General features: G+C 46.4%; 1 protein-coding gene and 2 long non-coding RNA genes across 4 annotated transcripts in view; 1 reads left to right on the top strand and 2 right to left on the bottom strand.

Annotated features, from left to right (window-relative positions):
- Positions 1 to 26,820, bottom strand: part of LOC310836556 — a 205,326-nt gene that overhangs the window by 38,145 nt on the left and 140,361 nt on the right. The gene's annotated exons all lie outside the window — the stretch shown is intronic.
- LOC310836557 overlaps positions 1 to 26,820 on the bottom strand; it is a 104,486-nt gene that overhangs the window by 26,230 nt on the left and 51,436 nt on the right. The window lies entirely within an intron of this gene.
- Positions 1 to 26,820, top strand: part of RABGAP1 (RAB GTPase activating protein 1) — a 91,927-nt gene that overhangs the window by 19,676 nt on the left and 45,431 nt on the right. For both annotated transcript variants that reach the window (XM_083721680.1, XM_083721681.1), the window contains 11 exons: positions 2,321 to 2,561; positions 3,623 to 3,827; positions 5,529 to 5,703; positions 7,592 to 7,749; positions 9,613 to 9,723; positions 10,547 to 10,613; positions 10,770 to 10,872; positions 12,776 to 12,945; positions 15,043 to 15,217; positions 17,022 to 17,115; positions 21,098 to 21,248. In XM_083721680.1, the coding sequence (XP_083577806.1) occupies positions 2,321 to 2,561; positions 3,623 to 3,827; positions 5,529 to 5,703; positions 7,592 to 7,749; positions 9,613 to 9,723; positions 10,547 to 10,613; positions 10,770 to 10,872; positions 12,776 to 12,945; positions 15,043 to 15,217; positions 17,022 to 17,115; positions 21,098 to 21,248 (1,650 nt within the window). The remainder of the gene's footprint in view (positions 1 to 2,320; positions 2,562 to 3,622; positions 3,828 to 5,528; positions 5,704 to 7,591; positions 7,750 to 9,612; positions 9,724 to 10,546; positions 10,614 to 10,769; positions 10,873 to 12,775; positions 12,946 to 15,042; positions 15,218 to 17,021; positions 17,116 to 21,097; positions 21,249 to 26,820) is intronic.

Raw genomic sequence — 26,820 nt, 5'->3', positions numbered from 1 at the left:
TTGCCTGGATGGAAAGGTGTGTGCAAATCCCTAGCTGCTGCTGCATGGTTGGGATTTCAAAGGCCAGAGTCACATGCATTGCTCTGCCTATGTTTGATTCTGGCTCCCAGAAGGTTCCCTATAAATGAAATGCAGCCCTTGGGCTGAAAAAGATTCTGTACCCCTCACCTCCCCTGTCCACAGTTTCCAGGATCTTGGGCAAAGGTCTGTCCTCTCCACCTGCTTTCTGATTATCTTAACTGGTGATGCCAGGGACTCACAATGGCACCCTCTTTGGTACACAAAGCGACTGCTCTGCCTCTGAGCCTACAGCTTTTCTCCAAAGGCTTGTTCTCTTCTGATGCAAATTACAGGGCAAAGCTACCTGCTGTCTAATTTAGCTCAACAGGCTTGACCAGATTTCAGGCCATCTTGGTCTGTCCTTGTACCGATACGTGAAAGACTTCCTTCCAAGTGGAGACGGTAATGTTCCATGTGGCTATGGTCTCGGTCGCATTGAATCTGTGAGCCAGGATTGGTCAGCTTTGTGGCTCTGGAGGTTGCCTCCTGTCCTGGAGATGGAAGTGAATGTGACTAGGTGGCATCTCCACACCTACCATTTCAGTAGTTTACTCCCACGTTGACAGGGCAGGAAAACTCCTGTTTTGTGTACTGTTTGCACTTCCACTTCACTGGAGGCTTAAGTGACTGGTGTTCTTTGTTGGAGGAAGCAGCCATCAGGTAAGTGAGGTGGAGAGTAGATGGAGGGGGATGCTTTTAAAAGGTGGCTGTACCCAGTTATTTCTCCTGGGGAAGATGGGAGTGCTTGCATTCTGAATGATTTCCTTCAACTTCTCATTTGAACATCTTGGAGGAAGCAGCCATAAAATGTGTCTGGCCACAAACTACCTCTGGCCAAGTGTCAGCTCTGTGACTCTCCCCTTTCAGTTTTCAGTGGGAGCCAGCTGGCTGGAAAGTGGCCAAGGGATGCAGGGGGAGAGGGGTGTTTGTGGCCAGGCAGTGGTGGAGAACTGTGGCACAGGATGGGAGGGAGAAGTGGGGGCTCAGATGGGCTCAGAGGCAGGCTGGTTTTGGCAGGGTAGTGTAGTAGCTAGGGTGTCAGACTAGAACCTTGGAGACCAGATTTGAATCCCAAGTCAGTCATGAAGCTCACTGGGTGACCTTGGGCCTGTCAGTGCTTCTCAGCCTAAGCTATTTCACTGTGAGCAATAAATGAGGAGAGGGAGAACCGTGTGAGCCACCTTGAGCTCCATGGGGAAAATGCTGGGGTTATAAATGCAGTCAGTAGTGCCAAGGGAGCTACATTGTCCCTGTCTGTGAGGGAGAAGCAGGAGCAAGGAGCCACATACCATACAGCTTTGGCTTTAGTGCTTAATAGTAATCAACATTTTCATCCCAGTCTTCCTCCAATGGAATCAGTGACATGGTGCGTCTTTTTACCCTCACAACTACCCTGTGAAGCAAGTCAGACTTGAGAGGCATTGACTAGCTGAAGGTCACCCAGCACGTTTGACCAGAGGCTTGGGCCCTGCCTCTAGGTCTGAAAGGCTAAACACTAGCAGTGCTGCCTTATGCAGCAGGCTGTGGGAAGACTTCTGAGTGGGCGCCTCTTTGCATTCTTTCTCCTTAGTAGATACTATATTATTCCATTGTTTTGACACAAATGCGTTTGGGATGGTCAGATGTTACTTGATCTAGGTCTAGGTGTAACTTCACAGGCTGGGACTTGTCAGCAGGCAGGCATTTTAGTTAAATTGGTAAATGTGGAAGGATTAGGTGGGGAATAGAAAGCCATGGTAGAAATAGGTATGGTGCTGACCACAAGGGCAGCCCTAGCAGCTTGGGTGCCTGGGAGAAGTTGCCTTCATCTATGAGTTGTGATGGTGCTGCAGCCTCTTCCCAGTCTGCTTTAACCACTGTGGAATGCTCAGCCACGCTGTTCCCAGCTCCTGGCTGTCATTAATGCCCATCGGAATTCCACTACTGTTGTTGCTCTTGATTCTGTGTCTCTACTGTACAGTTTACACATTCAGAAGTCTGTAGGGCTGCTCCTGTGCTTTTGTGCTGGAGAGAGCAGTGCAGCATTTTCTTGGCCAAGAAGGCCGAGATCTTAGTAGGCTTATGTATTGTTTTCATGAGCATTGCAGGTACCCAATGAAACCTTCAAGTGATATCTGTGTCTCTTGAGAGTTGAGAAAATGCAAAGTTATTTGAACTGCTTTTAACCTCTCTTTATCCTCCTGTAGTGAATGTGTGTCTGGTCTCAGTCAAGCCCCCATCCCTCCTCTTTTGGCTGACCCTTTTCCACTTGCTTTCACAGATTATAGGGAATGGGAGTGAGCAGCAACTGCAGAAAGAGCTTGAAGACGTCCTAATGGATCCCCCCATGGAAGACCAATCAAATGACCGAGAACACGAGGAGGAGGACAGCCATCACGATGGAGGAGAGGGAGATGAACCAGTCCTCCTTGAGGCTTCCGCCTCCTCCACAATTAACCCTGTGTCTGTGGCGGGACCCCAGAAACCTGATATGAGCTTGCCAGTGAAGCCAGCGCAGGGAGGTGAGAGAAATTTGGGGCAGGTGGGTGGGAAATGAGAGGGCGCAACCGGGTCATGAGAAGCCTCTGAAAGAAAGAGAAGGAAGCACAGATGCAGAGAAAATCTGGGGTGAGTTTCTGAAAGTCATTTCTTAAAATACTCATATTGTGCCTTCCTGTCAAAATGACACTCAAGGCAGCTAATGAACAATTAGCTTGGGCAATAATGGAGAAAGCCAGCAGAAACACTCAAGGCAGCTGACAAATGTCAAGGGACAGCAGCTGGTCAACTAACTTCATGCAGAGGCCTTCTCTTTTGTATCTACCCTCTGAGGTTCAGATGGTGAAGGCAAGGGACATGGGGGACTTTTCAGTGGCATCCACAATACAGAATTCCCTGCTCTGTAAGAGACCTGACCACTTCATAGGGAGTGTTTTACAAGGCAGGTCAAAATGGCCTTGTTCAAGCCTGTCTTTTATGAAACTGGGACCGGTGACTCTTCCTGGTCCTCCCTGGTGTTGTTCATTACTTGGTTTTGATATTTTGGTTAGATACTTTGGTTGGGAGCTGCCCTAGGGGGTAGGCTTAAAGGATGGAAAGTGCAGAACATAAATGTGTTACTAAGTCTTAACCTGCACAGCAGTAATGCCTAGGAACTTGACGATCTTGTTGAGGTTGAACCCTGCCAGATACAGCCTTTTGCACTTCTATGGTGCTTTCTTGGAGAGGAGCAGAATACACACAGCCTTTGTGTATCCTGAGCAGAGAGAGGCCAGGGGGCTTCATTGTCCTTCCAATCATGGCTGGTCTTTCACAACCATTCCCTAAAGGGTGGGTTGCTTTTTAAGGGGGAAGGGGCCAATTTCAATCATTGATATCACTAAAGTTTCCTATTGGCACCCCTGCTTAATGGTGCAGATCCAAACTCTGCAAATCAGATAGGGTGCAAATAGTCATATCTGAGAGTCAGATTGACCACACAGGAGAGACTCATTTTAACTTAATGTGAGTGGTAGAGGATACCGATCCAATTTAGCAATTCGATACACAGATTAACGGACTCCGCTTTTCTGCTGTTTTGTAGATTCCGAGGAGTCGAGTCCTTTTACTCCAGTTGCTGATGAGGACAGCGTTGTCTTCAGCAAGCTCACTTACTTGGGCTGTGCCTCGGTCAATGCTCCCAGGAGCGAGGTGGAGGCCCTGAGGATGATGTCCATCTTGCGAAGCCAGTGTGAGATTTCCGTGGACGTGACTCTTTCGGTTCCTAATGTGTCGGAGGGAACTGTGAGGTACTTTCCCACCTGTGGTGTGGCATTGTGGGAGGCTCTGTAGGTCCACCTGTCGTTGGCAGTGGTGTTTTTTAGGACCTGCTTTGTATACTGTGGCAATAGTTTCTAAGTTGCCTCATGGTTACTATGGGGCAACACCAAGACAATCTTCTGAAAATGTCTTATTTGATAAACTGGTTGTAAATTGTGGCTGCTTATTTTCTTTTTTAAAAGCTTCATTTATTTCTATGCTGTTTGTCCGCAGTGCTAAAGCAGTTTATCAAAGTACAAAACTTGGGGGGGGGGGACACACACAACTTGCTATGGAACATGTCAGAGCATTCAAATAAGACAAAAAACATTTCAGGAAGTGTAGGATAAATGCCAGTACAGCAATCCCACAACTTACGCAGGGGTTACATTCTTGAGATTGTGCCCAAAGCCAAAATTACGTATAGTCAAAACACTTCAAGGTGAAATGGTGGGTGGGATTGCAAACATCTTTTCCCCCAGTACCCAACCCCTTTTTAATTTTTATAAATTATTTTCTGAAGCTTGTAAAGCTGAATGTACACAAGTTAAATGTGCGAACGTTGCGGGCTTACTGTATTGCAAAGAAATGAATCTAGATACAAGTACAGTGCAAAATCTTAAGTTAATGAGCAAAATAAATAATAAAGCCAACCTGTACTGTAAGTAAGTGTGCGGTCTTGCTTCACTCCACGGTGACTGCAGCAGCCTGACTTAGATGCAGTTCAGTTGGGCTAGGGATCTTCTCACCAGGCTAGATGGTTCACTGCCAACTCTCAGGTCTCCATAGACATTTGCCAGCAGCAAAAAGGCAGGTGGGTGGTGGGGGCGTCGGTGAAGGGAATGTCGCTCCTTCAGCCTCCCAGCTGTTCTGGTGGCCAGTGCTGACTTTTCTGTGCTAGCACTGATTTTATTATTTTTCAGATAACAGGCGTTAAACTCAAACACGAAATCTATAAAAGGGAGAATGGAGGCATAATTATTGTCTAGTCTGCTCCTGCAACTTCTGATTTATGTGGATGGAAGATTTTAATGTCAGCAAAAGAATAGAACTCTTTTAAAATTATCTGTAATGTCCAGTGGAAGGAATTCAGTGTAGCACTATGGCAGTTATTCCAACAGAGCAAGCAATTCAGCTTACCCCATGCTGTTCTGAGGGTTCTTCTACCCCCAAAGCCAACTGGGTGTGGGAGGAAAGATAGGGAAGGTCATGTTGCCTTAGTGGAAATCTTTGCTAGTGGGAGTGAGGGCCTAATGATGTCCTCTCTGCCCTCCAATCAGTGAACCTGGCATTTACAAATATAATACGCTTGGGATGGTACAGAGTGATTCAAGAGAGTCAGGAATAAATTCATATTTTCAAAGCCATCCCATAGATCATGATGGGCATCAAGTATGAACAGTCCTCCATCAGGGAAACATGTTTCTTTGAAAACCACCTTTGCTTCCTTTAAGGAGAGCTGTAAAAGCATTCAGTAAGAAAGAAAGCAGAAACACAGAAGGTGCACTTCTGAATATGAGCTGTTGCTCAATTTAGATCCTTTTTTAGCCTATTAGAAAATATTTTGCTCAATTAAATTGACCAGTTAATTAGATAAAGATTGGCTCTATCATTAAACTACTTGCAGCTTGTCTGTCTTCAAGGTGAAGCATTTGCAGCTCATACCTTCATTTCCCTCTTTTGCTCTGCAGGCTGCTAGAACCCCCAACAAACACCGAAATAGCCAACTATCCCATTTACAAGATCCTGTTCTGTGTGCGGGGACACGACGGGACTCCAGAAAGCGACTGCTTCGCTTTCACTGAAAGCCATTACAACTCGGAGCTCTTCAGAATTCATGTCTTCCGGTGTGAAATCCAAGAAGCTGTAAGTTCAGCATCTGCTTTGCCTTTGTTGATGCTCCTGCCTTGCATGTGGAAGATCGCAGGCTTTGTCCCTGGCATCTCCAGAGAGATCCTGTACTCGAAACCCTGGAGAGTCGCTTCCAATCAGTGTGGACAATACTGAGCTGGAAGGATCAGTGGTCTGACTCAGTATTAAGGCAGTTAGGTATACAGTGGTGCCCCGCAAGACGGAAAACTCGCTAGACGAAAGGGTTTTCCGTTTTTTGAGCTGCTTCGCAAGACGAATTTCCCTATGGACTTGCTTCGCAAGACGAAAACGTCTTGCAAGTTTGTTTCCTTTTTCTTAACACAATTAATACAGTTGCGACTTGACTTTGAGGAGCAACTCATAGAACGCAGTGTACATAGTAGCCTTTTTTGAGGTTTTTAAAGACTTTGGTGATTTTTGAAGCTTTTCCAAAACTTCTTTTGCAGCCATTTGGTAAGTTAAGCTTTTAAAACTTTTTTTTGGGGGGGGGGGTTGGATTTTGGGTTGGGGTGTTTGGAATTCAAGGACTTGGTGTTGGGGAGGGGTTTGCAAGAATCTGGAAGCTTGTGTGTTTTTTTCTGCATTTTTATGATTTTCTGTGACCATTGGGCCACTTTGCTGTTTTTTTAAAAAAAATCTGGATTTGAATTTCTGTGTGCTGGGTGGCTGGGGGAACAGTTGGGGAGGGGTTTGCAAGAATCTGGAAGCTTGTGGGTTTTTTTCTGCATTTTTATGATTTTCTGTGACCATTGGGCCACTGCTGTTTTTTTAAAAAAAATTCTGGGTTTGAATTTTGAAATGCTCTTTACAGTATGTGTGACTTTAAAGAGCACTTAATAAACTCTTGTTGTACCAAATTTGGCTTTGTTTGGACTTTTTTTGACCATAGGAACGCATTAATTGATTTTCAATGCATTCCTATGGGATTTTGTGCTTCGCAAGACGAAAAATTCGCTAGACGAAAAAATTCATGGAATGAATTAATTTCGTCTTGCGAGGCACCACTGTATTTCATTTATTAATTAAATTTATGTCCTCCTCTTCCTGCCAAAGAAGGAATCTCCTTTGTATAATGTCAGTACCTTCTTAGTGATACTTGGTAACCCTGATGATGCAGATCTTCTGCTTCCAGCCATTTATTTGTGCTGACAGTTTAGCATCATACTATGCTAGTTATTCTGTGCTGGGCTCATTAAACTCTGACTGTGATCAGGCCTTTATTTTCTGCGTTGATAACGAGCAGTGTTGCTGAGAAGGATTTCAAGATATGCACTTGCAAGATGGAATAATTTGTTAGATTTTGGCACAAATTTCTGATTTGGCTCATAGTCACAGACTTGGGCTGCAGCCTTGTGTACACTTAACACAGTAGAACTTACTTCTGAAAGTAATTGCACTGAATTGCACTGTTAAAGGAAGCCATGGCAGAGGTGTTCCATTCAGGCACCAAATTCAAAGAGTGAGGCTGAGCAACTGAAGGGAGTTTGGAGAATCCTAATGAAAGCGGAAAAGCATATCCTATCAAAACAAACAGAGTGGGTGTAATGTAGCAGTTATAAGAGCCGCCTTCAACTGGGTGTGCTCCAGAGGTTTTGGACTACAATTTCTGCCATGCCTGGCCATTAACCTTTGCTAGGTGGAGCTGGTGGAGTTGTAGTCCAAAGCCTCTGAAAGGCACCAGGTTGGGGAAAACTACATTAGAGTGTCTCACCAGCCCTGTGTTGAAATCCTCATTAACTTCAAAAGCGCACTGGATAGCTGCTAAGCCAGCCACGAACTCCTTCCCCCCCAGAAATAACAAAAGAGCCGTTTCCCTAACTCTGCTCCCCACTAGGAATCCCAGCTGCTGACTTTCTTTCTCTCTGGCTCTTCGTGTCCACAGGTGAGTCGGATCCTGTACAGTTTTGCCACCGCCTTCCGCCGCTCTGCCAAACAAACCCCGCTTGCTGCTCCCTCTGCTCCGCAGACACCAGAGAGTGACATATTTACTTTCTCCGTTTCTCTGGAAATAAAAGAAGATGATGGGAAAGGATATTTCAGGTGTGGTTTCCCCACTTCCTCTCCAGAACCCTTTTTAACATGAAATATGGTCCAAGTTATTTTTAGCTGGATTTTGAAATGCTTTTTAAAGAATTGTCTTATGTTGCTTGATATGGTCTTTATGTGGATAGAGTCTGATTGTATTGTGTTAACCTTTTAAAAATGGTATATTTTATTTTTTATGAATGATGCAGGGGGTGTGGTTAACGAGGGGTCAGTAAATGGGAAGCTAAAATGGGTTATAGATGACTAAGTCATTCCCAGAGTAGACCCATTGAAATAAATATGGACTCCGTTGGCTACCACCCAATAAAAATGGGGTAAATGTGAAGTACCTTGTCTGAAATCAGGTATGGGAATTTTATATGCTGTTTTCTTCTGGTGTGGACTTTGTTCAGTAGTGGCCTTTTTGTTAAGAAGGGAAGAGCCACCATGCAGCTGGATCAGGGGGGGCTGGATCCTGGCCCTGACAAGGCAACACTCAGAAGTTCCGGACCCCTCCCAGGAGAAGGAGCAGGACAGCCCAACAAAGGCACCAGGGCTGGCCAACCATATTTTTAAAGTGAAGTAATATACCTTACTGCTTAAAGAGGAGGGCCTCCTAAGACCACAACGGGGAACTGTGCCCCTCCAGGTCTCCCTTGAGACCATAAGAAGAGCCTTGCTGGAAGGGGAAATATAAAAATAAGAGAGAAGGTAAAAAAAAGTGCTTATAGAAATGCTAAGATTAAAGTAAATATATATGGAAGTCATGAAGAGGGGCGGGAGGAGGTCGATGCTCTGGTAAGAGCGAGGTTTGAGTTTATTGATGTTTCGTATGGATATTGTGATTACAAAAATTGAAAATGTAATAAAAATTATTTTAATTTTTTTTTTTTAAAGCAGAAGAGCCTTGTTGTATCAGGGCAGTGGCCCATATTGTCCAGCCTCCTTCCCTCAAAGCGGGTTTTTGTGTGTGTGCGTAAGGGTTTTTTCCCATTGGATACATGCTGGAGATATTGGTCTCTTGACTTTCTTGCATTTGAGCGCCCATTGCCAAGCCCAGAAAACTGAGGACCTGTAGTATCCTTGGCATGCTTTATCTAGTGACCACCCTTTTTTTCTTCTGATATGCACTGCCTTTGGAGTCATAGAGCTGTGAGGCCACCTGCTGTCCGTTCTTGCCATAGCAGCTCTACATGTGTCAAACAGACTGGTGGCTGAGTAAAAAAAAATGCCTTTTTAAAATCTTGGTGCCTCTTTTAAAGGAGAGTGCTGTGCGTATTGTTGATAGGAACATACATTCTAATACATCTTAGGTTTTTTTTTTTAAAAAAACCCAGTCTTCAGTTATCACCTCAGCTAAATCTTAGATCTTCTCACCCCGTTCTTGGGCTTCCAGTTCCTTATGTTTTCATTCCTCTACACTCTACTGTTTGTTCTCCAATATTGGTTGGAACACTTATTTCCTACCATCCTTCCATACCCTGCCACAATCAGACTCTAAAAAGCCTTTTCAAGCCTAATTGTTGTTGTGGTATGTGTGTGTGTGTCCTGGAGATTAATTCTTGCCTCCCAAGCTGCAGTTTTCCATTAAGACTACCCACCACCCTCAATATGCTTGAAAGAAACTATAAGCATTGATTCCCCCCTCCCCCCCGCCTTATTTCAGGTGTGGGATGGGGAGCAAGAGAGAGGTGTGTGAGATTGCAAATGTTGGTGATTCCTGTTTTAGGGCATGCTGTTGTCCTTGTCGAATCACCAACTCGCTTAGATTTCTGGACTCACCAGGCTGTGAAAACTGTCACTTGCCTACTGATTCTGTTCTCAAATTTGTGACTACAAATAAGAGGACCGTGTGAACATTTCCCTTTTTGACCACAGTGCTGTCCCCAAAGACAAGGACCGGCAGTGCTTTAAACTGCGCCAAGGCATCGACAAGAAGATCGTCATTTACGTACAACAGACAACCAACAAAGAACTGGCAATTGAAAGGTACCTTTGTGTCTGTTTCCTCTGGAGAGCTTTGGTGGGCATGCAGGAAGGGGCATCTTTTGTGGTGGCCCCACACCCATGGAATTCTCCCCCAAGTAAGATCAGACAGGCCCCCTCCCTGTTGCCCCCATCATTCAGCCTACACACTGAGGTTCCCTCACTGCAAGAAGTTACAGGGAACCAGGCAGAAGGCCTTCTTGGTAGTGGTGCCCTCCCTGTGGAATGCCCTCCCATCAGATGTCAAGGAGATATAGAACTACACAACTTTTAGAAGACATCTGAAGGCCGCTCTGTATAAGGAAGTTTTTTAATGTTTGATGTTTTATTGCCTTCTTATGTCTGTTGGAAGCCACCCAGGGTGGTTGGGGCAACCCAGTCAGATAGGTGAGGTACAAATAATAAAGTTGTTGTTATGTGGAATGCTGAAATGCTGCTAACGTTTATTCTTACTGTGCTTGGTGGGTTGTAGCGGGTTTTGTGTGTGCTGGCATTTTTAAGGTTTGGAGTTGTGTTAAGTTTTGAATGGTCTCTTTTGTATTGTGTTCACCGCTTTGTGATGAGACTCCCTTGAAAAGCATGATAAAATCTATAAAATAAGTACTTGTAAAGTACTATTGAGCTGAAAATCTCCTCTAACCCTGCTGCCCATTTCCTCATTTCAGTTCTTCTCTAAGAGCTGATGGGGCAGTTGTTAAACAGTTTAGTACACACTGTGATTTTTCTCCACCAAAGTACCCCATAAAATCTGACTACCTTTTTCAGAACTACAGTTCCGCATGGAAATGGTTGCTAGAGGTTGGCTTTTTTTCTTTTTAAATCACAGGTGTTTTGGGCTCCTCCTCAGCCCTGGGAAGGATGTGCAGAGTGGCAATATGCACCTGTTGGATCTGGTAAGGTGCCCTTCAGTTTCCAGAGATTTCCCCCTCAAATAGCCCCACTAAATGACATGATGCTTGTGTGTTTCCAGTGATTTCAAGTGTATTTTGTGATCTGATCTAGCAGAGCCTATGGGCTTTGTTTTAACTCACCCTGTTCTGTGGTTTTAGGAGTCTATGGGCAAAAGCTCTGATGGGAAGTCCTATGTCATCACTGGGAGCTGGAACACAAAGTCTCCACACTTCCATAAACTGAATGAAGAAACACCGAAAGGTTTGTGATCAGTGACTTTTCTGTTTGGGTCAGATTGCTTGAGATGTGTAAGTTGTTTCCTGTATATTTTTCTAGATATGTGTGCAATAATCAGTGGCCAATCCCAGATAGTCGAATGTAGGGAATTGTTTTCCTATCGAGGACCTCATTCCATCTGGGGTCATCTGTTCAGAGCCACATACTGACAGTGGGTGGAGCCGGAGACTTAAGTTTTCTGGATAAACTAACCTTGAAATAAGACCGCCTTTTATCAGTTTTCACCATGGCTGTTTCACATTAGAATTGCTAGTCCCCTGCAGGTCTAGGTGCGTGTAAGCTCCACTGAGTTGGATTGGAGTACACTCAAAGAAGCATACAGAGGATTTCTTGTTAGTACTATAGTGGACCGATACAATTACTGTTCTGCGAAGCAAGTGAAATTAATTCCTTTCTGACTTTAGTTAAAGCCTACTTGTTTGTTGTCATGCTTTTATAAAATCAGGAAGAATAGGAAGGAAGGAACTTGGATGGGATGGAAGAATGGGGTAACTTCAGAAGCGTTTGAGAGCCACAAAAAAGTGAAATCCAGGAGTGCACCTGGTCCCAAGTCAGCAAGTTGCCAACCTGTTTTGTCAAGAATGTTTTGTCAAGCTGAGATGGCGTTGAGTTAGGGTGTGTGTGTGTGTGTGTGGCATGGAGACGTAATTGATGTCTCTGTGTTCTAACCCTTCAAGCCAGATTCTGGAAGGCAGTTCAGGTGGGAGCAATGGCAGGAGAATAGCACCAAAACGATAGGACAGCCCACATAAGATGTGAAGCAGATGCTGGGAAATGTAATTCCCCTTGCCGGGAGATCACTTTGTTTCTGGACTCCATTCAAAATACTGGCTGTGAGCTACAACATTGCCTGGTTTATGGAGTGCTCTTTTGGGAGGAAATGTACCAGGTTCTCCGTCATGGGCTAGTTAAGGTGGGGATGAGGAACCTCCAGCCCACAAGCCAATCTTGGCCCACCAAGATGAGGTTTGGCCTGCAAGACCTTTTCCTTGAAACCACACCTACCTGTCCCTCAGCTGAAGTGACTCATGATGGACAGGAAGGTGGGGTTCAATTCTGCTTTGGCTGTGCAGATGGCGACTTGTAGCCCGAAGTAGGATCTAGCCGTCCACTTGTCGGCTGAAGAGGAGGGGCTAAATCCTGCTCAGTTTTGGCTGTTCATGCTGGTTCTTGGCTGGGAACAGGCACACACAGTCAAGGCACTTTGGTATTTTTTAATGAATATCAATTTAATTTTTTTTTAATCAATAGATAAATAAGGCAAGCAAAAAGAAGCAGAAACAGTGCTGGAAAAATCCCCTCCATCACCTTTGCTTGCCAAATGCTTTGCAAACTTCACTCCCCACCCCACTTTCAGGATTGAAGTGAGATAGGGGAGAGGCCTGAAAAAGCCTTTGCAAATTGTCTCCCTCTTCCCTTTTAAATTCCCAATCTCAGGGACTTTAAAGGGAAGAGAGAGGATGCTTACAAAAACCTTTAAAAGTCTCTTTCTATCCACTCCCCTTTCCTTGCAATCTCTGTCTGATCTTAAATGGGATGGGGAGACGTGCAAATGTTTTCAGATCACAGTAAAAGTGATTTTAACAGGTGGGGAAAATGTGAGGTATTTTATGTAATAATAATAATAATAATAATAATAATAATAATAATAATAATAATTTACTACTACAACAACTTTTAGCTACAGTGCTGTTCACCCTTAACCTGGGAATAACCCCGCTTAGTCGCCATTGTATGGATGTACCTGGGGTTTGGCTACCTGTGTCTTGGACACACTGGCATGGTCGATTTGGGCCACAGGCACAGGGCAAGGGCTGTGTTGAATGGCCAAAGGGGAAACACCAGCTTCCCTGCTTCCTCTCCTTAGACAAAGTGCTGTTCCTGACCACGGCTGTCGACTTGGTGATCACTGAGGTGCAGGAGCCTGTGCGGTTCCTCCTGGAGACCAAAGTCCGTGTGTGCCCTGCCAGCGAGAGGCTCTTCTGGCCTTTCAGCAAGCGGAGCTCCACAGAGAACTTCTTCCTGAAGCTGAAGCAGGTAACGCTTGTGGGTCCCATCCTTAGTGGTGTGGATATTGTGGGGCGGGCCCTTTCGTTCCTTCCCTAACTCTGTGGTCCTTTGAGTTATGTTCGTCTGGGACTCTGGTCTCGCATGGAGGAGAAAGCTAAAATTTTGGACCTGGTGCCATTTGAGGGCTTGAGCCCAGCCCTTGCGCAGGCAGTACTTCCTACCTATCGCTGGGAGGGTTGGGAGAGGCTGGGTTTATGCATCTTTTCCCTTCTCACACAGCCCAGGGATGGGCAGAGTTGCTCCCTGCCTTGGAATGCTAAGTGGGGCTACAGCCTTCTCTGGGCTGCTTGGTTTGGTGGGTGTCGTGGTGTGTCACTTAAAAGTTCAAAGTTCAAGTGATGGAAAATGACTTTCTGGAGATACTTGGCTAGCCAGTGTGTAGTGTCCATTGGAGCCTCGGTCTCTTTCTGTCCCCCTCCTCCCTCCCTCATAAACCCTAAGGATGACAGTAACCCTAGACAGTAACCAACCTACCTACCTACATCACAGGATTGTTTTGAGGATGAAATGGGGAGAAAGAGACCATGTACGCCACCTTGAGCTCATTGGGGGGGAAAGGGGGGATGTGAATCAAATAAATAGTATGGGTGGCATCTGATTGACATGCAACCCCTGACACACACATCCTTTTCGGTGCGGAATGGGCTTACACACGACTGCTGACGCGCATAGTGCCCCAGAATACAACCCCACACATATGGGGAGTTGCTTGTAAATCAAAGGAAGATGATTGCAGCACATTTGAGGTTCCACTGGAGAAGTGGAACTTCATGCCTTGGCACGTTGGGCAGGGGTGTGTGGGAAGTCTTTGAGGTTATGCTCTTGAAGGTGAAATGTGGAGAAGTTTGAACAATTGCTTCTCTTGGCTATAAATATTTCTCGGCCCTAAAAGCATAAGCCTTGTTAATTTAAGGAAGTTTATCTTACTGAGCTAATTCTGTTGGCTCTTGTCTCGCTCCACCCACTCTCATTGTGAGGCTTGTTATCTCATTTGGTCTTGGCTTGTTCTCAGCCCCAATCTGACTCTTTACAAGGACCAGGCTCATCTTGGGTGTTGTGGGCGGAGGGGCACTGCTTTGTTTTGGGGTATTTCTTTTGAAGAGGTGCTAAAGAGATTTTGCCTGATAAACCTCCAAAGAGAACCTGATTCTTACAGACATCTGAGCAGCCATGCTGCAAGTGGTTAAGGGTGTATGCTTATCTTTATTTACCAGTGATGTTGGAGTTTTACCAGAGGCGGCAGCCTGGTGAAAAGAATAACTCACTTTTTCCAGAAAAAATGAAGCCTGAGCTTAATTTTTGGAAATGGTTTCTGTTGGGGGGGGACGGACCATCTTGGACCTGGTTGTAAGGCAGGAACTCTGAACAGTGAATCAGAAGTTGAAATGAAAATATTTTAATTTTATTTATTTATTATTACCTTTTTATCCCACCAAGGAGTTCAAAGGGGCATATATGTTTCTCTGCCTCCTCATTTATCCTCACATCCAACCCTATAAGGTAGGTTAGGCTGAGAGACCTGGCTAGCTGGAGGTCACTTGCTGAGCTCTGTAGCTGAGTGAGGACTTGCACCCTCATCTCCCAGGTCCTGGTTCCAACACTTAAACGACAATAAGCATCTCAGCCTCCCCCAGAAGATCCATTGGTCTTGTCTTTCTGCCTTATAGAAGGCAGTTGGAATCCCCCTTCCCCAAGCATTAAGGAGCTAGAACATAGCGGAATCTGTATCCGGGGCAGTTGTCTGAATTCCACATACCTCCCTCTTCTCCCTCTCCCGCTCCTATGCATCAAGGCCTTCTGAGAGGAAGAGCAAAGCTCTTTAACATAAAGTTTTGCCATTTTGGCCACAGAGCAAAGGACCTTTAGCAGATGTCTCTCTGGAATCCGGAAAGACTAACCAAAATTATTTTCTTTCTCCCTCCTCTGTGGTTGTTGAATAGGAATAATTTCTTCCTCCTGTGCCTTCTCACAGATATATACAGAAAGTTGCTTGCGAGTCTCTCTAGGCATTTCTTGTCAAGCTCTTCCACAGTGCTGAAACCTAATCTGCCCTGTATCCTTCAGATAAAGCAGAAGGACCGGAAGAACAGCACAGACACACTCTATGAAGTCATATGCCTGGAGAGTGAGTCAGAAAGGGAGAGGAGAAAAACCACCGCGAGCCCAGTGCTCCGCCTGCCACAGTCCGGATCTCAGGGCTCCATGATCCCATCCCCACCAGAGGATGATGAAGAGGAAGGTAAGAAGGGACTAGCTGTGTCCCTCTGAAGCAGAGCAAGGAGATGGCTTTGTCAAGACTGCCTCTTGCTGTGAATCAGCTAAAGGTTTGCTGCAGAGAAGGTTACAAACGCGTTATGTGTTTGGGCTTGGACGATGTATTGATATATCACCCAGGACTGATTTGAGGGCCAGATCACAATGGCGTCTTCACCTGGCAGTACATCATGGGTGGGGCTTGCTGGCTGGCACCTAACCTTCATTCTCCAGCTGCCTCCTTCCTCCCTGCGCCAGGTTCTAGTGGCAGCTGTTTCATCCCAGCACCTTGCGGGTCTGGGGTCGATGCTCCTTCCTATCAACATGGTGATGTATCACTATATCACAATGTTTAGCTGGTGATACATTGTGATGTTGAAAACCTGATATTGCACAGCCCTATACAGTCATACCTCGGGTTGAATGTGCTTCAGGATGAGCGCTTTTGGATTGTGCTCCGCGGCGACCCGGAAGTAACGGAGTGCGTTACTTCTGGGTTTCGCCGCTCGCGCATGTGCAGATGCTCAAAATGACGTCACACGCATGCACGGAAGCTGCAAAACGTGACCCGCGCATGCGCAGATGCGCCGTCGCATCTTACGTTCCATTCAGGATGTGAACGGGGCTCTGGAATGGATCCCGTTCGCATCCCGAGGTACCGCTGTGTGTGTTTTTACTGAAGGCTTCAAAGCTGAAGGTAACTGCAGATACTACTACTGTTCTTCTACAGCAGCTTAGCACAACCTGGGTGCCTTCCCTAGGCTTGGGGCTACTGCAACTTCAGTCTAAAACATCTGGAGGGCACCAGGTTGGGCAAGGCTGCATTCGGTTGACTTAATCTGCTTTTCCTTCTCCTCTACCATACTAGCATTCCCAATGCTTTCATGAAGCCAAAAGTCGTATTTGGCAGATACCTATCTAGCTGTGATCCCTTCACTGCAGGGGGTTGGACTAGAGGACCTTTGAGGACCTTTCCAACTCTATATGTAATTCTATGATTTTATGCCGCATTTAGCTGTTGGCCATGGTGGAGGATGAAGTACCAGGCCCTTGCTCACCATCCTAAGTGATCTGCTAAGAACTCTTGCTGGTGCTTTCAGCGCAGGCCTTTGTTCTGGGCTGGCAAGTGCTGGTGGAGCTAGGAGGGGCATAGGCAGTGTGTGCATGCACGTGTATGGTCAGGGTGGTGGTCAGATCATATTTATGGACTTTCAGTTTCTGCTCTCTAGTTTGTGTGGTTAATTGACCACGACTGTAGAGCATGAGCGGGGAACCTCAGGCCTGGTGGCTGAATTGAACCCTCCAGGTCTCTGTCCAGCCCTCAGGACTCCCCACAGGCTGCGTCCTGCTCTGGTGCTTTTCCCACTTGCTTCCAGGGATAGAGGTTTGTGTGATCCTGTTTTGATGAGTGTGTAGAAACCTCTGACTTTTGCATACAGTATGCAGCATACAGTACAAAAGAAGAGCCAAATATGTTGCTGCACCCACTCTGTTTCTAGCTCACAGACCTAGAAGGCTACGCATGAGAGAAAGAGAGCCGCCTTCCGCCTGGAAAGGGCTCCCCATGCCCAGCATCTTTTCCTGCTCCGCGGCATAAAATAGGGATGTGTTGTTTCCCCCTCCCTCTTCTGGCTTGGGCTGAACCACCCTGCTGTCTGTGCCATGTTTGCACTGGTTAAGCCTGATCCAACAGGTGCAGCGCATCCTAGTATTTCCTTCTAAATGGAGGTCAGAAATGGTGCTTCTTGCTCTCATGTCCCCTTTCTCTGCATGGGTTTTGTGTCTTACAGATAACGATGAGCCTCTCCTGAGTGGTTCCGGAGACGTTTCCAAAGAGTGTGCAGAGAAAATCCTTGAGACATGGGGAGACCTCTTGTCCAAATGGTAAGCAGGCTCACCCCTCTATTGTGAACTGTTTCACAATAGAGTTTGAAGAAGCTTATGGTTGGGAGTAAGGCAGGCAAGACAATGACAAAGAGGCAGGCAGGTAAGGGCACTGGAGGCTGCCATACACTGGATCCATTCTGTCCTAGCCAGCTTGTGCTTCTTGCTACCTGATATGCTCCTTGAAGGCTGCTGTGCAAGAGAGGTCAACATTCACCCACTGCCACTTCCCACATGTGATAGACAAGCCAGCTAAGAGTGGAAGGCTTACCTGCGCTGCCGCAGACTCCTCCTGCCAGCATCCTTGCCTGGAAGTCCCCTGCTGCCATGAGCCCTGCCAGCCAGTCCTCATTCATCAGCCTCTGTTGAATGGATGTTCTGTGCCTGTCTGCATGCCTTGGAACTGCTTCCCTCAATTTATGAGCATGGGACACTTGGATGTTGATGCCTCCCAAACTGCCTCAGAAGGTGGTGGACTCTCCTTCATTGGAAGTTTTTAAGGGGAGGTTGCATGGCTGTGTGTCATGGAGGCTTTAGCTGAAATTCAGAGGGTTGCAATAGATGATGCTCAGGGTCCCTTCCAACTCTTCAGATCTGTGATTCTACTTACATGTACACCGTTTTTTTTTCTGTGGGCCTTGTCCCCCCCCCCACCTTTCTGAATACCGTATTTTTCACTCTATAGGACGTACTTTTTCCCCTTCAAAAATGTGGCTAAAGAAGCCCCCCACGACCCTCTCCCGGCTGGAGAGGTGACGCGCGGCTATGGCAGCAGCCTCCCCGCTGCTCTCTGACCTGCTCTTTGGGGCTGGTGGTGGGCTTCTCCCCGCCAGCCCCAAAGAGCAGGTCAAAAGGAACCTGAAGCCTGGAGAGCGAGAGGAGTCGGTGCGCATCAACCCCCCTCGCTCTCCAGGCTTCCAAGGTAGCCGCCTGAATGCACCTTAAATGGCACCTTGTTTTAGAGCGGGAAAACAAGAGGGGGAAAATTCTCCCCCCTCTAAAACAAGGTGCGTCCTATTGTCCGGTGCATCCTATGGTGCGAAAAATACGGTACATGAATGTGCTTCCTCCACATTTCTAAAATGATAGATCTGTCATCCTTTTTAAAAAGAGCATGGATTTAATTATTTCTTTTTAAAAAAAACATTTATATACAAAAATATGTTACAGTGGTTTATAACAATAAAAAACATAAAACCAAACAATAACATCATGAAAAGTTAAAAATAATTTAAAAGCAAAAAGAAACTAGAAACAAATACCAGCAGATCTTATTTGCCTGCATAGGTCTTGTGGAACAGAAAAGTTTTCGTCAGGCCTTTAAAAGTTGGCACAGAAGGCTCCTGCAGAATCAGCAGTCGCAGGGTGTTCCTCATGACTGGGCTGATGGCACTAAAGGCTCAATTTCTTCTTGTTGTGAAATGAGCCTCACCAACTCAGGGAATGGCCAAAGATGCTCCTGCAGCTGATCTCTGTGATTGAGCTGGGATAGAAGGGTTCAGGCGATTCCTGAGCTATGCTGGACCCTAGTTGTTCAGGACTTTGCAAATCAATTCAAGTACCTTGAACCTGAGTCAGTTACAGATGGGCAGCCAGGGCAGCCATTAACCATGGTGTCACATGTTCTTGAGGAGAGGCTCCCATCAGCAATCTGGCTGCAGCATTCTGCACTAGCTGGAGCTTCTGAACCAGACCCAAGGGCAGCCCCACATATAGAGCACATTACAGTCATCTAGTCCCGAGGTTACCAGTGCGTGGACTGCAGTGGTCAGACTATCTTTGTCCCAGAACAGGTGTAGTTGGGGAACCAGATGAAGCTGGTAAAAGGCACTCCTAGCCACAGAGGACACCTAGGTCCCAGTGATAAAGGTGTATCCAGGAGTACCTTCAAACTATGCACTTTCTCCATCGGAGGGGATGCAACCCCATTTAGAACAAGTAACTTGCCAATTTCCAGAATGTGGGAACCACCTACTCAAATAACCTTTGTCTTCCCAGAATTCAACTGCTGTATCTAGACACTGGTCCAAAGTGTTCACAGCCTCTCCTGGTTCAGATGTTGCAGTCAATCAATCAATTTCCTTTATTCGACCGATAGTTAGAAATAAAACACAGAAGAGAAGTAGAGCTGTATATCTTCAGAATACTGGTGACACCTTGTCCCAAAACTCCTAATGGCAGCTCCCAAGAGCTTCACATAGATATTAAATAGCACTGAATCAGTGCTACTCTCTGGACATGAATTTGATGTGAATGGAACCACTGTAATACAGTACCTCTGATGCCCATCTCACTAAGTCTGTCCAGGAGGATACAGTGGTCAATGATATTTTGATATCAATGATATCAAAAGCCACAGAGATCAAGCCACCCAGAGTGGCTGGGGCAATCCAGTCAGATAGGCAGAATATTTTAATTAATTAATTAATTACCGTATTTTTCGCTCTATAACACGCACTCGACCATAACACGCACATAGTTTTTAGAGTAGGAAAATCTGTAGGCGTGCCACCCGTAGGCATTCCCTCCATAACACGCACAGACATTTCCCCTTACTTTTTAGGAGGAAAAAAGTGAGTGTTATGGTGCAAAAAATACGGTAATTATCAGAAGTAACAGGGTCACACTCCCATCTCCCTGTCATGATAAAGGTTCAGTTCCGAAACCAACTCTGAACTCAGATGGTAGTGGATTTAGATAATCGTTCTATTCCAGGAATGCCTGTAGTTGCTCTCCACCACCCTGTAGTTGTTATACTCTGCTGGGTCTAGGGTTGGCTTTTTGAGGAGTAGATACACGGCTGCCTCTTTTAGGGCAGTGGACACCGCTCTTATCACACAAGGATGCATTTATCACACCTTTGACCCATTCACTCACCCCAGCCCAGCTAGTTTTAATAAGCCAGGATGGACAAGGATCACTTCATGTGTCCTGTCCATATTCCCAGACCACAGCAATTGGAAATGATCTCACAGCACCGAGCTCGATGTTGCATTGAACACCTGGTCAGGTACTCTCACAGAAGCAGCATCTAAATCACTGTAGAGCTGAGCAACTTTATCCTTGGACGTGTTTTGCTATCTGGATACAGCTAGTTCCTGTGAGCTCCAGAGATCCACCTCCTGGTCAGGAGTAAGCAACCTCCAGACCACACAGAACAGCTCTGCTGTGCGGCTTCCCAAGGATGCAATGGAGGCAGTGAAATAGGATCTCTTTGCTGCCCTCACTGCCACATGGTAGGCCTGATTGTGATCTTGAACAAGTGCTCACTTAGCTCCTTAGTGAGATTTGTGCCTCTTATGCTCCAACCCTCTCCCATTCTGCCTCATTGACCTCAACTCCTCCATGTACCAAGCCGTGAAACAGACCCCACAGGGCTAGAGAGGGTACTCAGAAGTGATCATGAGTCTCACCATTCCACAGTGGAACTAAGAACTCAACAGGAACACCCCCTCTGTCCACAGGGAAATTCCCCAGAGGAGTCAAGAATCCACCAAATTCCATCTGTTTCTGGTGGCAGACCATTCTAACTGGTCTCCCACCCTTGTAAGGGGGGACAGACATAGCAAGTCCAAACCTCACCAGGAAGTCATCTGACTCTGACAATGGGGTGATAATCAAACACACACCATTTCCAGACCACACCCTCCCCACGTGGATCAAAGGCTACTTTCTGTGCATTGGACCAATAACTGTGTGAGACAGATTCAGGTAGGTAGCCGTGTTGGTCTGACGCAGTCGAAATATATAAAAAAAATGTCCAGTAGCACTTAGAGACCAACTAAGTTTGTTCTTGGTATAAGCTTTCGTGTGCATCCACACTTCTTCAGATACTGAGACAGGCCCATGGTTGCATCATGGACCTGAGGCATCATCAATGTGGATGTTGTGGATGTTGGAGTCACACAAAACCATTCAGTCCATGGTCTGTATCCTGCACACCCTTCCTGGTTTGATGTCTGGTCTCCTTCCTCTCTTCCAGGCACTTGAATCTGAGTGTGCGACCAAAAACCTTGTCCACGCTGGTGAGAAGCGGAGTCCCTGAAGCTCTCCGGGGGGAGGTTTGGCAGCTGCTTGCGGGATGTCACAACAATGACCACCTGGTGGAGAAGTACCGGATCCTCATCACAAAGGTAGGCCAATGGAACTGTCTGTGCGTGGGGGGTGGGGAGAGAATGGTTTAGTCCAATAGATTTCTCTGCCTGACACGTTCATCTTTTTGGCACTGATGGCTTTCAGTCTGTTTCTGTGGAATCCTCGAGCCATCTCTGAAGGTTATTGGAGGCTCCTCAGTAAGATCACCAGTAACGGCGGATGCTTCCTTGAGAGGGCACTGACTCACTGCCGCTGCTCCCTTGTTAATGTGCACCTGTGGCAGAGCTGTAAATGCATTCTAAGGCAGCAGTGGGGTTTTTTTATGTCATAACATTTATAGACTGCTTGACTGTAAAGAAAAAATGTTAAAGCGGCCCACAAAAAGAATAAAACAGTTATCAGTAAAAACAGTTAAAAACAGCTATTTAAATCTTTCAAATAATAACTGAAATAACAAGTTAAAGGACTTGTCAGCATTCTGTGTATCTGGATAGGCTTGCCTCAACAGAAATGTTTTCAGCAGGCCTAAAAAGTGTATAAGCGGTGCCACCTGGCTGACGTTAATATTCAGGGAGTTTCAAGTGTGGAAACTGCCTTACCCAAAGACTCTCATAAGTGCAGAACGAGTATTATGTGGCACATGTAACAGTTCCGGTTCCACAGATTGAAGAGGGGTTGGGACCAGGGGCACTGTCCTTCCTCCTGGGTTGTGTCTAGAAAGTGGTGTTGAGGCAGGAGTTCAGACCCCTGGGCACTCACTTGGGCTCTGTCCTCTCCCCCAAGCTTTTTAACATCTATATGAAGCTGCTGGGCAAGATCATCGGGGGGGGGGGGGGCTGCGCTGGGTGTTCATCAGTATGCGGGTGATACCTAGCTCTACCTCTCTTTTAAATCAGAACCAGTGAAGGTGGTGAATGTCCTGTGTGAATGTCTGGAGGTGGGTGGAGGGTGGTTAATGGATTGAGGTTGAATCCTGACAAGACAGAAGTGCTATTTTGGGGGGATGGGGGAGGACAGGTGTGGGGGACTCCCTGGTCCTGAATGGCATAACTGAGCCCATAGAAAACCAGGTGCACAGCCTAGGAGTCATTTTGGACTCACAGCTGGTGCAGGTCAATTCTATGTCCAGGGCTGGCTGAGACCCTGCCTACCTGTGCACTGTCTCGCCATAGTGGTACATGCTCTGGTTATCTCCTGGTTGGACTACTGCAGCATGCTCTACATGGGGCTATCTTTGACGGTGACTTGCAAACTACAACTAATCCAGAATGCAGCAGCTAGACTGGTAACTGGGAGTTGCTGCCAGGAGCATATAACACCAGTCCTGAAAGACCTACATTGGCTCCCACAATGTTTCCAAGCACAATTCAAAGTGTTAGTGATGACCTTTAAAGCCCTAATTGACCTTGGCCCTGTATCCCTGAAGAAGCATCTCCACCCTCATCATTCAGCCCAGGCACTCAGGTCCAGACAGCTCCTAGGGTCTTCTGGCGGTTCCCTCACTGCAAGAAGCGAAGTTACAGGGATGTTACAGTTGGCTGTGGTGCCCTCCCTGTGGAATGCCCTTCCATCAGCTGTCAAGGAGATAAAGAACTATACCACTTTTAGGGTATAGCTGGGGTTTTTAGGGGTAGTTTTTTAAGGGAGGTGGGTGGTCATCTCAGTCTAAACCACTGAGCCTCTTGCTCTTGTGCTTGTCGATCAGAAGCTCAGCCATTCGAATCCCCACAACGGGGTGAGCTCCCATTGCTCTGCCCAGCTTCTGCCAACCTAGCAGTTCGAAAACACGTCAGTACAAGTAGATAAAGAGGTACCGCTGTGGCAGGAAGGTAAACACGTTTCCGTGTGCTCTGGCTTCCCTCATGATATCCCATTGCACCAGAAGCGGTTTAGTCATGCTGGCTACATGACCCAGAAAGCTGTCTGCAGACAAACGCCAGCTCCCTTGGCTTGAAGCGAAATGAGCGCTGTACCCCATGGTTGCCTTTGACATGACTTAACCGTCCAGGGTTCCTTTACCACTTTTAGAAGACATCTGAAGGCAGCCCTGTATTGGGAGGTTTTTAATGTTTGACGTTTTATTATGTTTTTATAGATGCTGGGAGCTGCCCAGAGTGGCTGGAGCAACCTAGTTGGATGGGTGGGGTGTAAATAATATAATAAATCAATTAAGTGGTTGAGTAGGCATATATGTGGTAAAGTGAACTACAACCCTCATCAATCCCAGCCAGCATGTACCAGGGTTGGCAAAGGTTGGTCTGTAATCAGACACATTTGTGGAAAATGGCTTTATTGAAAGTTGAGTGGAGCCTGCATTTTCAGAGGCAGAATGTGCATGGAGTGGCAGATGCTGTGGGCAAAAGGCTGTTGCTTGTAAGTATCCCTGAAGCTCCCAGCAGCCCACCATAGGAAGAAGGATGTTGACTAGGTGCACCATTTGGTGGTCTGCTGCGTCCTATGCTTTGTTCATGCCCAGCAGCCTTCTCCAACCTGGGCGATGCTAGTTGAGACTGAGGGGAGTTGTAGTCCAAACCATCGGGTTGGGGAAGGCTGCTGCCTAAGGTCATAATCTTGTGGTGAAGGGCTTGGGCGCATGGAAAAACTGTAGGTGCCAACCTTTGTAGAAACACAAATGCGGCCTTACCATTTAAAAAAATTGTTTCCTCCTTTCTTTTGTTGTTTAAACAACAGCCTCTGTTGCTTCTTTTTTACTGCCACTGGCTTGGATGTGCTCACTGAAAGTGTCAGTCAGCAAAATTAGCTCAGTGGGTTTTTTAAATGCAGCTTGTTTGTATTTATTTATAATGCATTGCATATATTATATTGCGTCAACTTCTGGCAGTGCTCTTTTCATCTTCATTGTTCCTTATGAAAACATTTAGCCAAAGCCAATAAAAGTACAGTTGAACTGGGTCCTACGTCTGTGACTTAATCCTTGGGGCAGAGTATTTGGGCAGATAGATGGTGGCCTGGTTTTGTGGAGAGCATCAAATTAGTATAATGAATGATGGATGCTATTATCTACCAGGTTGGGAACTGGGTGGGCAGAAATCTGGGATTGCTCAGCAGAAGTAATGAAATCTGTTTGAAAAACTGCCGAGAAGATGGTGGTGATCTCACTGTTCTTTCCGTATTAAAACTGGTGCTAATCCATTTTCTTTATGTCTTACCACAGCCTTGCATTTAACAACTAACCTGGTAGCCTTAGATGACCAGGACTTTCATGCAGGCGAGTGAGTGGGCTGGCAGAAGAGGAACAGACTCTTCCATCCCTCACCCACCAGCCTACTTGGTGTCCATGCTGGGAGTGTAAAAACTGTGATGCATTTGTCAGCGCAGCACAGCACTGTGGCAATGAGTTTTAATGTCAACAGACATTTGCAAGATGTATTCTGAGTCTAAATTTGTGGCAGTTGTGTGCCTTAAAGCCACCCACATTTCACGCTGGGGCTCTTGCCAGGTGTGCAGCACAGAAACCTGTCAAATGAAGGTGGAATGAAAGAAGGAGACAGGTGCATGCAAACCCCCCCCCCCTTTGTGGTAACTAGCATGGTAAAGGGTACCGAAGAAGCAGGAAATATAGGAAAGCCCTCCAGTTGGTGGCATTAGCAGCTTATTCTGCTGGGTTGCTTGGGAGAAGGTTGTGATGCAGCTTTGAAAGAAGAGCATGATTATTTGGAACGGGAAACAGTAATTGCATACGGGTCCCAGGGAATCTGCCTGGCCTGCTCAGAACCAGACGGAGACAGTGTTACTCACCCACGTGCTTGCATCATGGTATTAATGTGTGGGGTCTGCATAGGAGATTCACTTAATCTTCCTGTACCTGTTGATCCTACCTGTAAATCATGCTCTCCCCACCCCACAAGCACACATACCAGTGGAATGCCACAAACACAGAGTTTCGAACACCTAGTTTTCTTTGCAAGGCATTGCTCCTTGCTTGCTGCTGCAGTTTATATGTTCTGTGCCAGACCTGCATCTCCTTCCAGTTTCCTCAGGCCAAGTCCTGCCGTTGCTGTCTGTCTTTTGAGACTGGTGCAGTGGGACTTACTGTCTGAATTGGCTCACAGTATTGATTTAGCTGCCTCCTAGAGCAGGCATAGGCAAACTCGGCCCTCCAGTTGTTTTTGGCCTACAACTCCCATGATCCCTAGCTAGCAGGACCTAGTGGTCAGGGATGATGGGAATTGTAGTCCCAAAACATCTGGAGGGCTGGGTTTGCCTATGCCTGTCCTAGATCTTCTTGATTGGGCCACCTGTTACACTACCCACCAGCCACTCTTCCCCTTTCTCCATCAGTTTTCCAGATAATGTCATCTCCCAGGCAGGTGCTGGCCTCCAATCAGAATTCTGTCAAAAATGCCAGTTTTGGTGGATTACGAGTTTGCTAGGCAGACAAGCAAGCAAGAAGTCTGGTTTCTGTGGTTCTGTTCTCTCTGCCCAAAAGTAGATGATACTCTCACATGCCTACTTTTTTTGCTATCCTAAAACAGTACCTCTCCACTCTTCTCCAACATCCTAACTGTGCTTGATTTGCAGGAGATTTCTCTCTCCATGCTGTTGCTCTCCTGGTCTGGGGGGTGGTGGTGGTGGCGACATCAGGAGGAGAACTGACTCATTTGCATTTTGAATAACAATGCTTTCTGAATTTTGGGTGAGCTTGCTGTAGAATTTGCATTCACTTGGGAAACAGTGAATGCAGCCTGGGAAGGAAAAGAAATGCCACCGGCTTTCTGGATGCCAGCTTCCAATTCTCAGGAAGTTAAATAGCAACTTAAATAGCCCCTTTCAAAATCTTCAGGTTCCTGTCCCTCCAAATTTTGTGACTTCAAAAACATAGGAAGAAGCTTCCTTTATAGTGTGTCAGACCAGGTTCTGCCTCCACAGGAGGCAGCGATGCTTCAGTTGCTGGAAACCACAGGAGGAGAGAGGGCTCTTGGGCTCAAATCTTGCTTGCAGGATGTGCTTCCAGCCATCTGGTTGGCCACTGTGAGAACAGGATGCTGAACTAGATGAGCCATTGGCCTGATCCACCAGGTTATTCTTATGTTCTTTATTTCAATCTATCTCCCTATTGTTTATGCTGTGACTGGCAGTGACTCTCCAGGGTTCCAGACATGGTTCTTTCCCAACTCTACCTGGTGATGCCTGGAATTGAACCTGCGACCATCTGCTTGCAAGCCAGGTGCTCTGTCACTGAGCTCTAGACCTTTTCCAACTTCTCTTGCCCCTGCTTTTAAAGGCTATATGCCTAGAAACCCAGAAGGATGTTGTAGAAGCCAGGATATGCACTTTCTAGCCTAGCTTGGTCCTCTGGGTCTCTCCCTTCTTTGAGAGGGTGGGGGCAAAGGACCAGGGTCTGATTTTTCTCCCTGGGAATTTTGATCTCTTGCTTTGCTTTGATAGCCAGACCAGCATCCATCCCTCTGTCACTGTACATTTTTATTTTTAAACAGGCTGAATTTTGTGTGTTGTTTCTTTTTAGAGGCAGCACTGAGCCACAAATGGCTGTTTGGCTTCTTCCGCATGAGTAGCTGCTCCACTGACCCAGCAAGCTGCTGCTTCAGCTTGTGCTGGCTCAGCAAAAGGGGAGCAACAAATGAGGAG

Source organism: Podarcis gaigeae (assembly GCF_964106915.1).
Source record: "Podarcis gaigeae genome assembly, chromosome: Z".
Classification (NCBI taxonomy): Eukaryota; Metazoa; Chordata; class Lepidosauria; order Squamata; family Lacertidae; genus Podarcis; species Podarcis gaigeae.
This window is presented reverse-complemented; position numbering and strand designations above follow the sequence as displayed.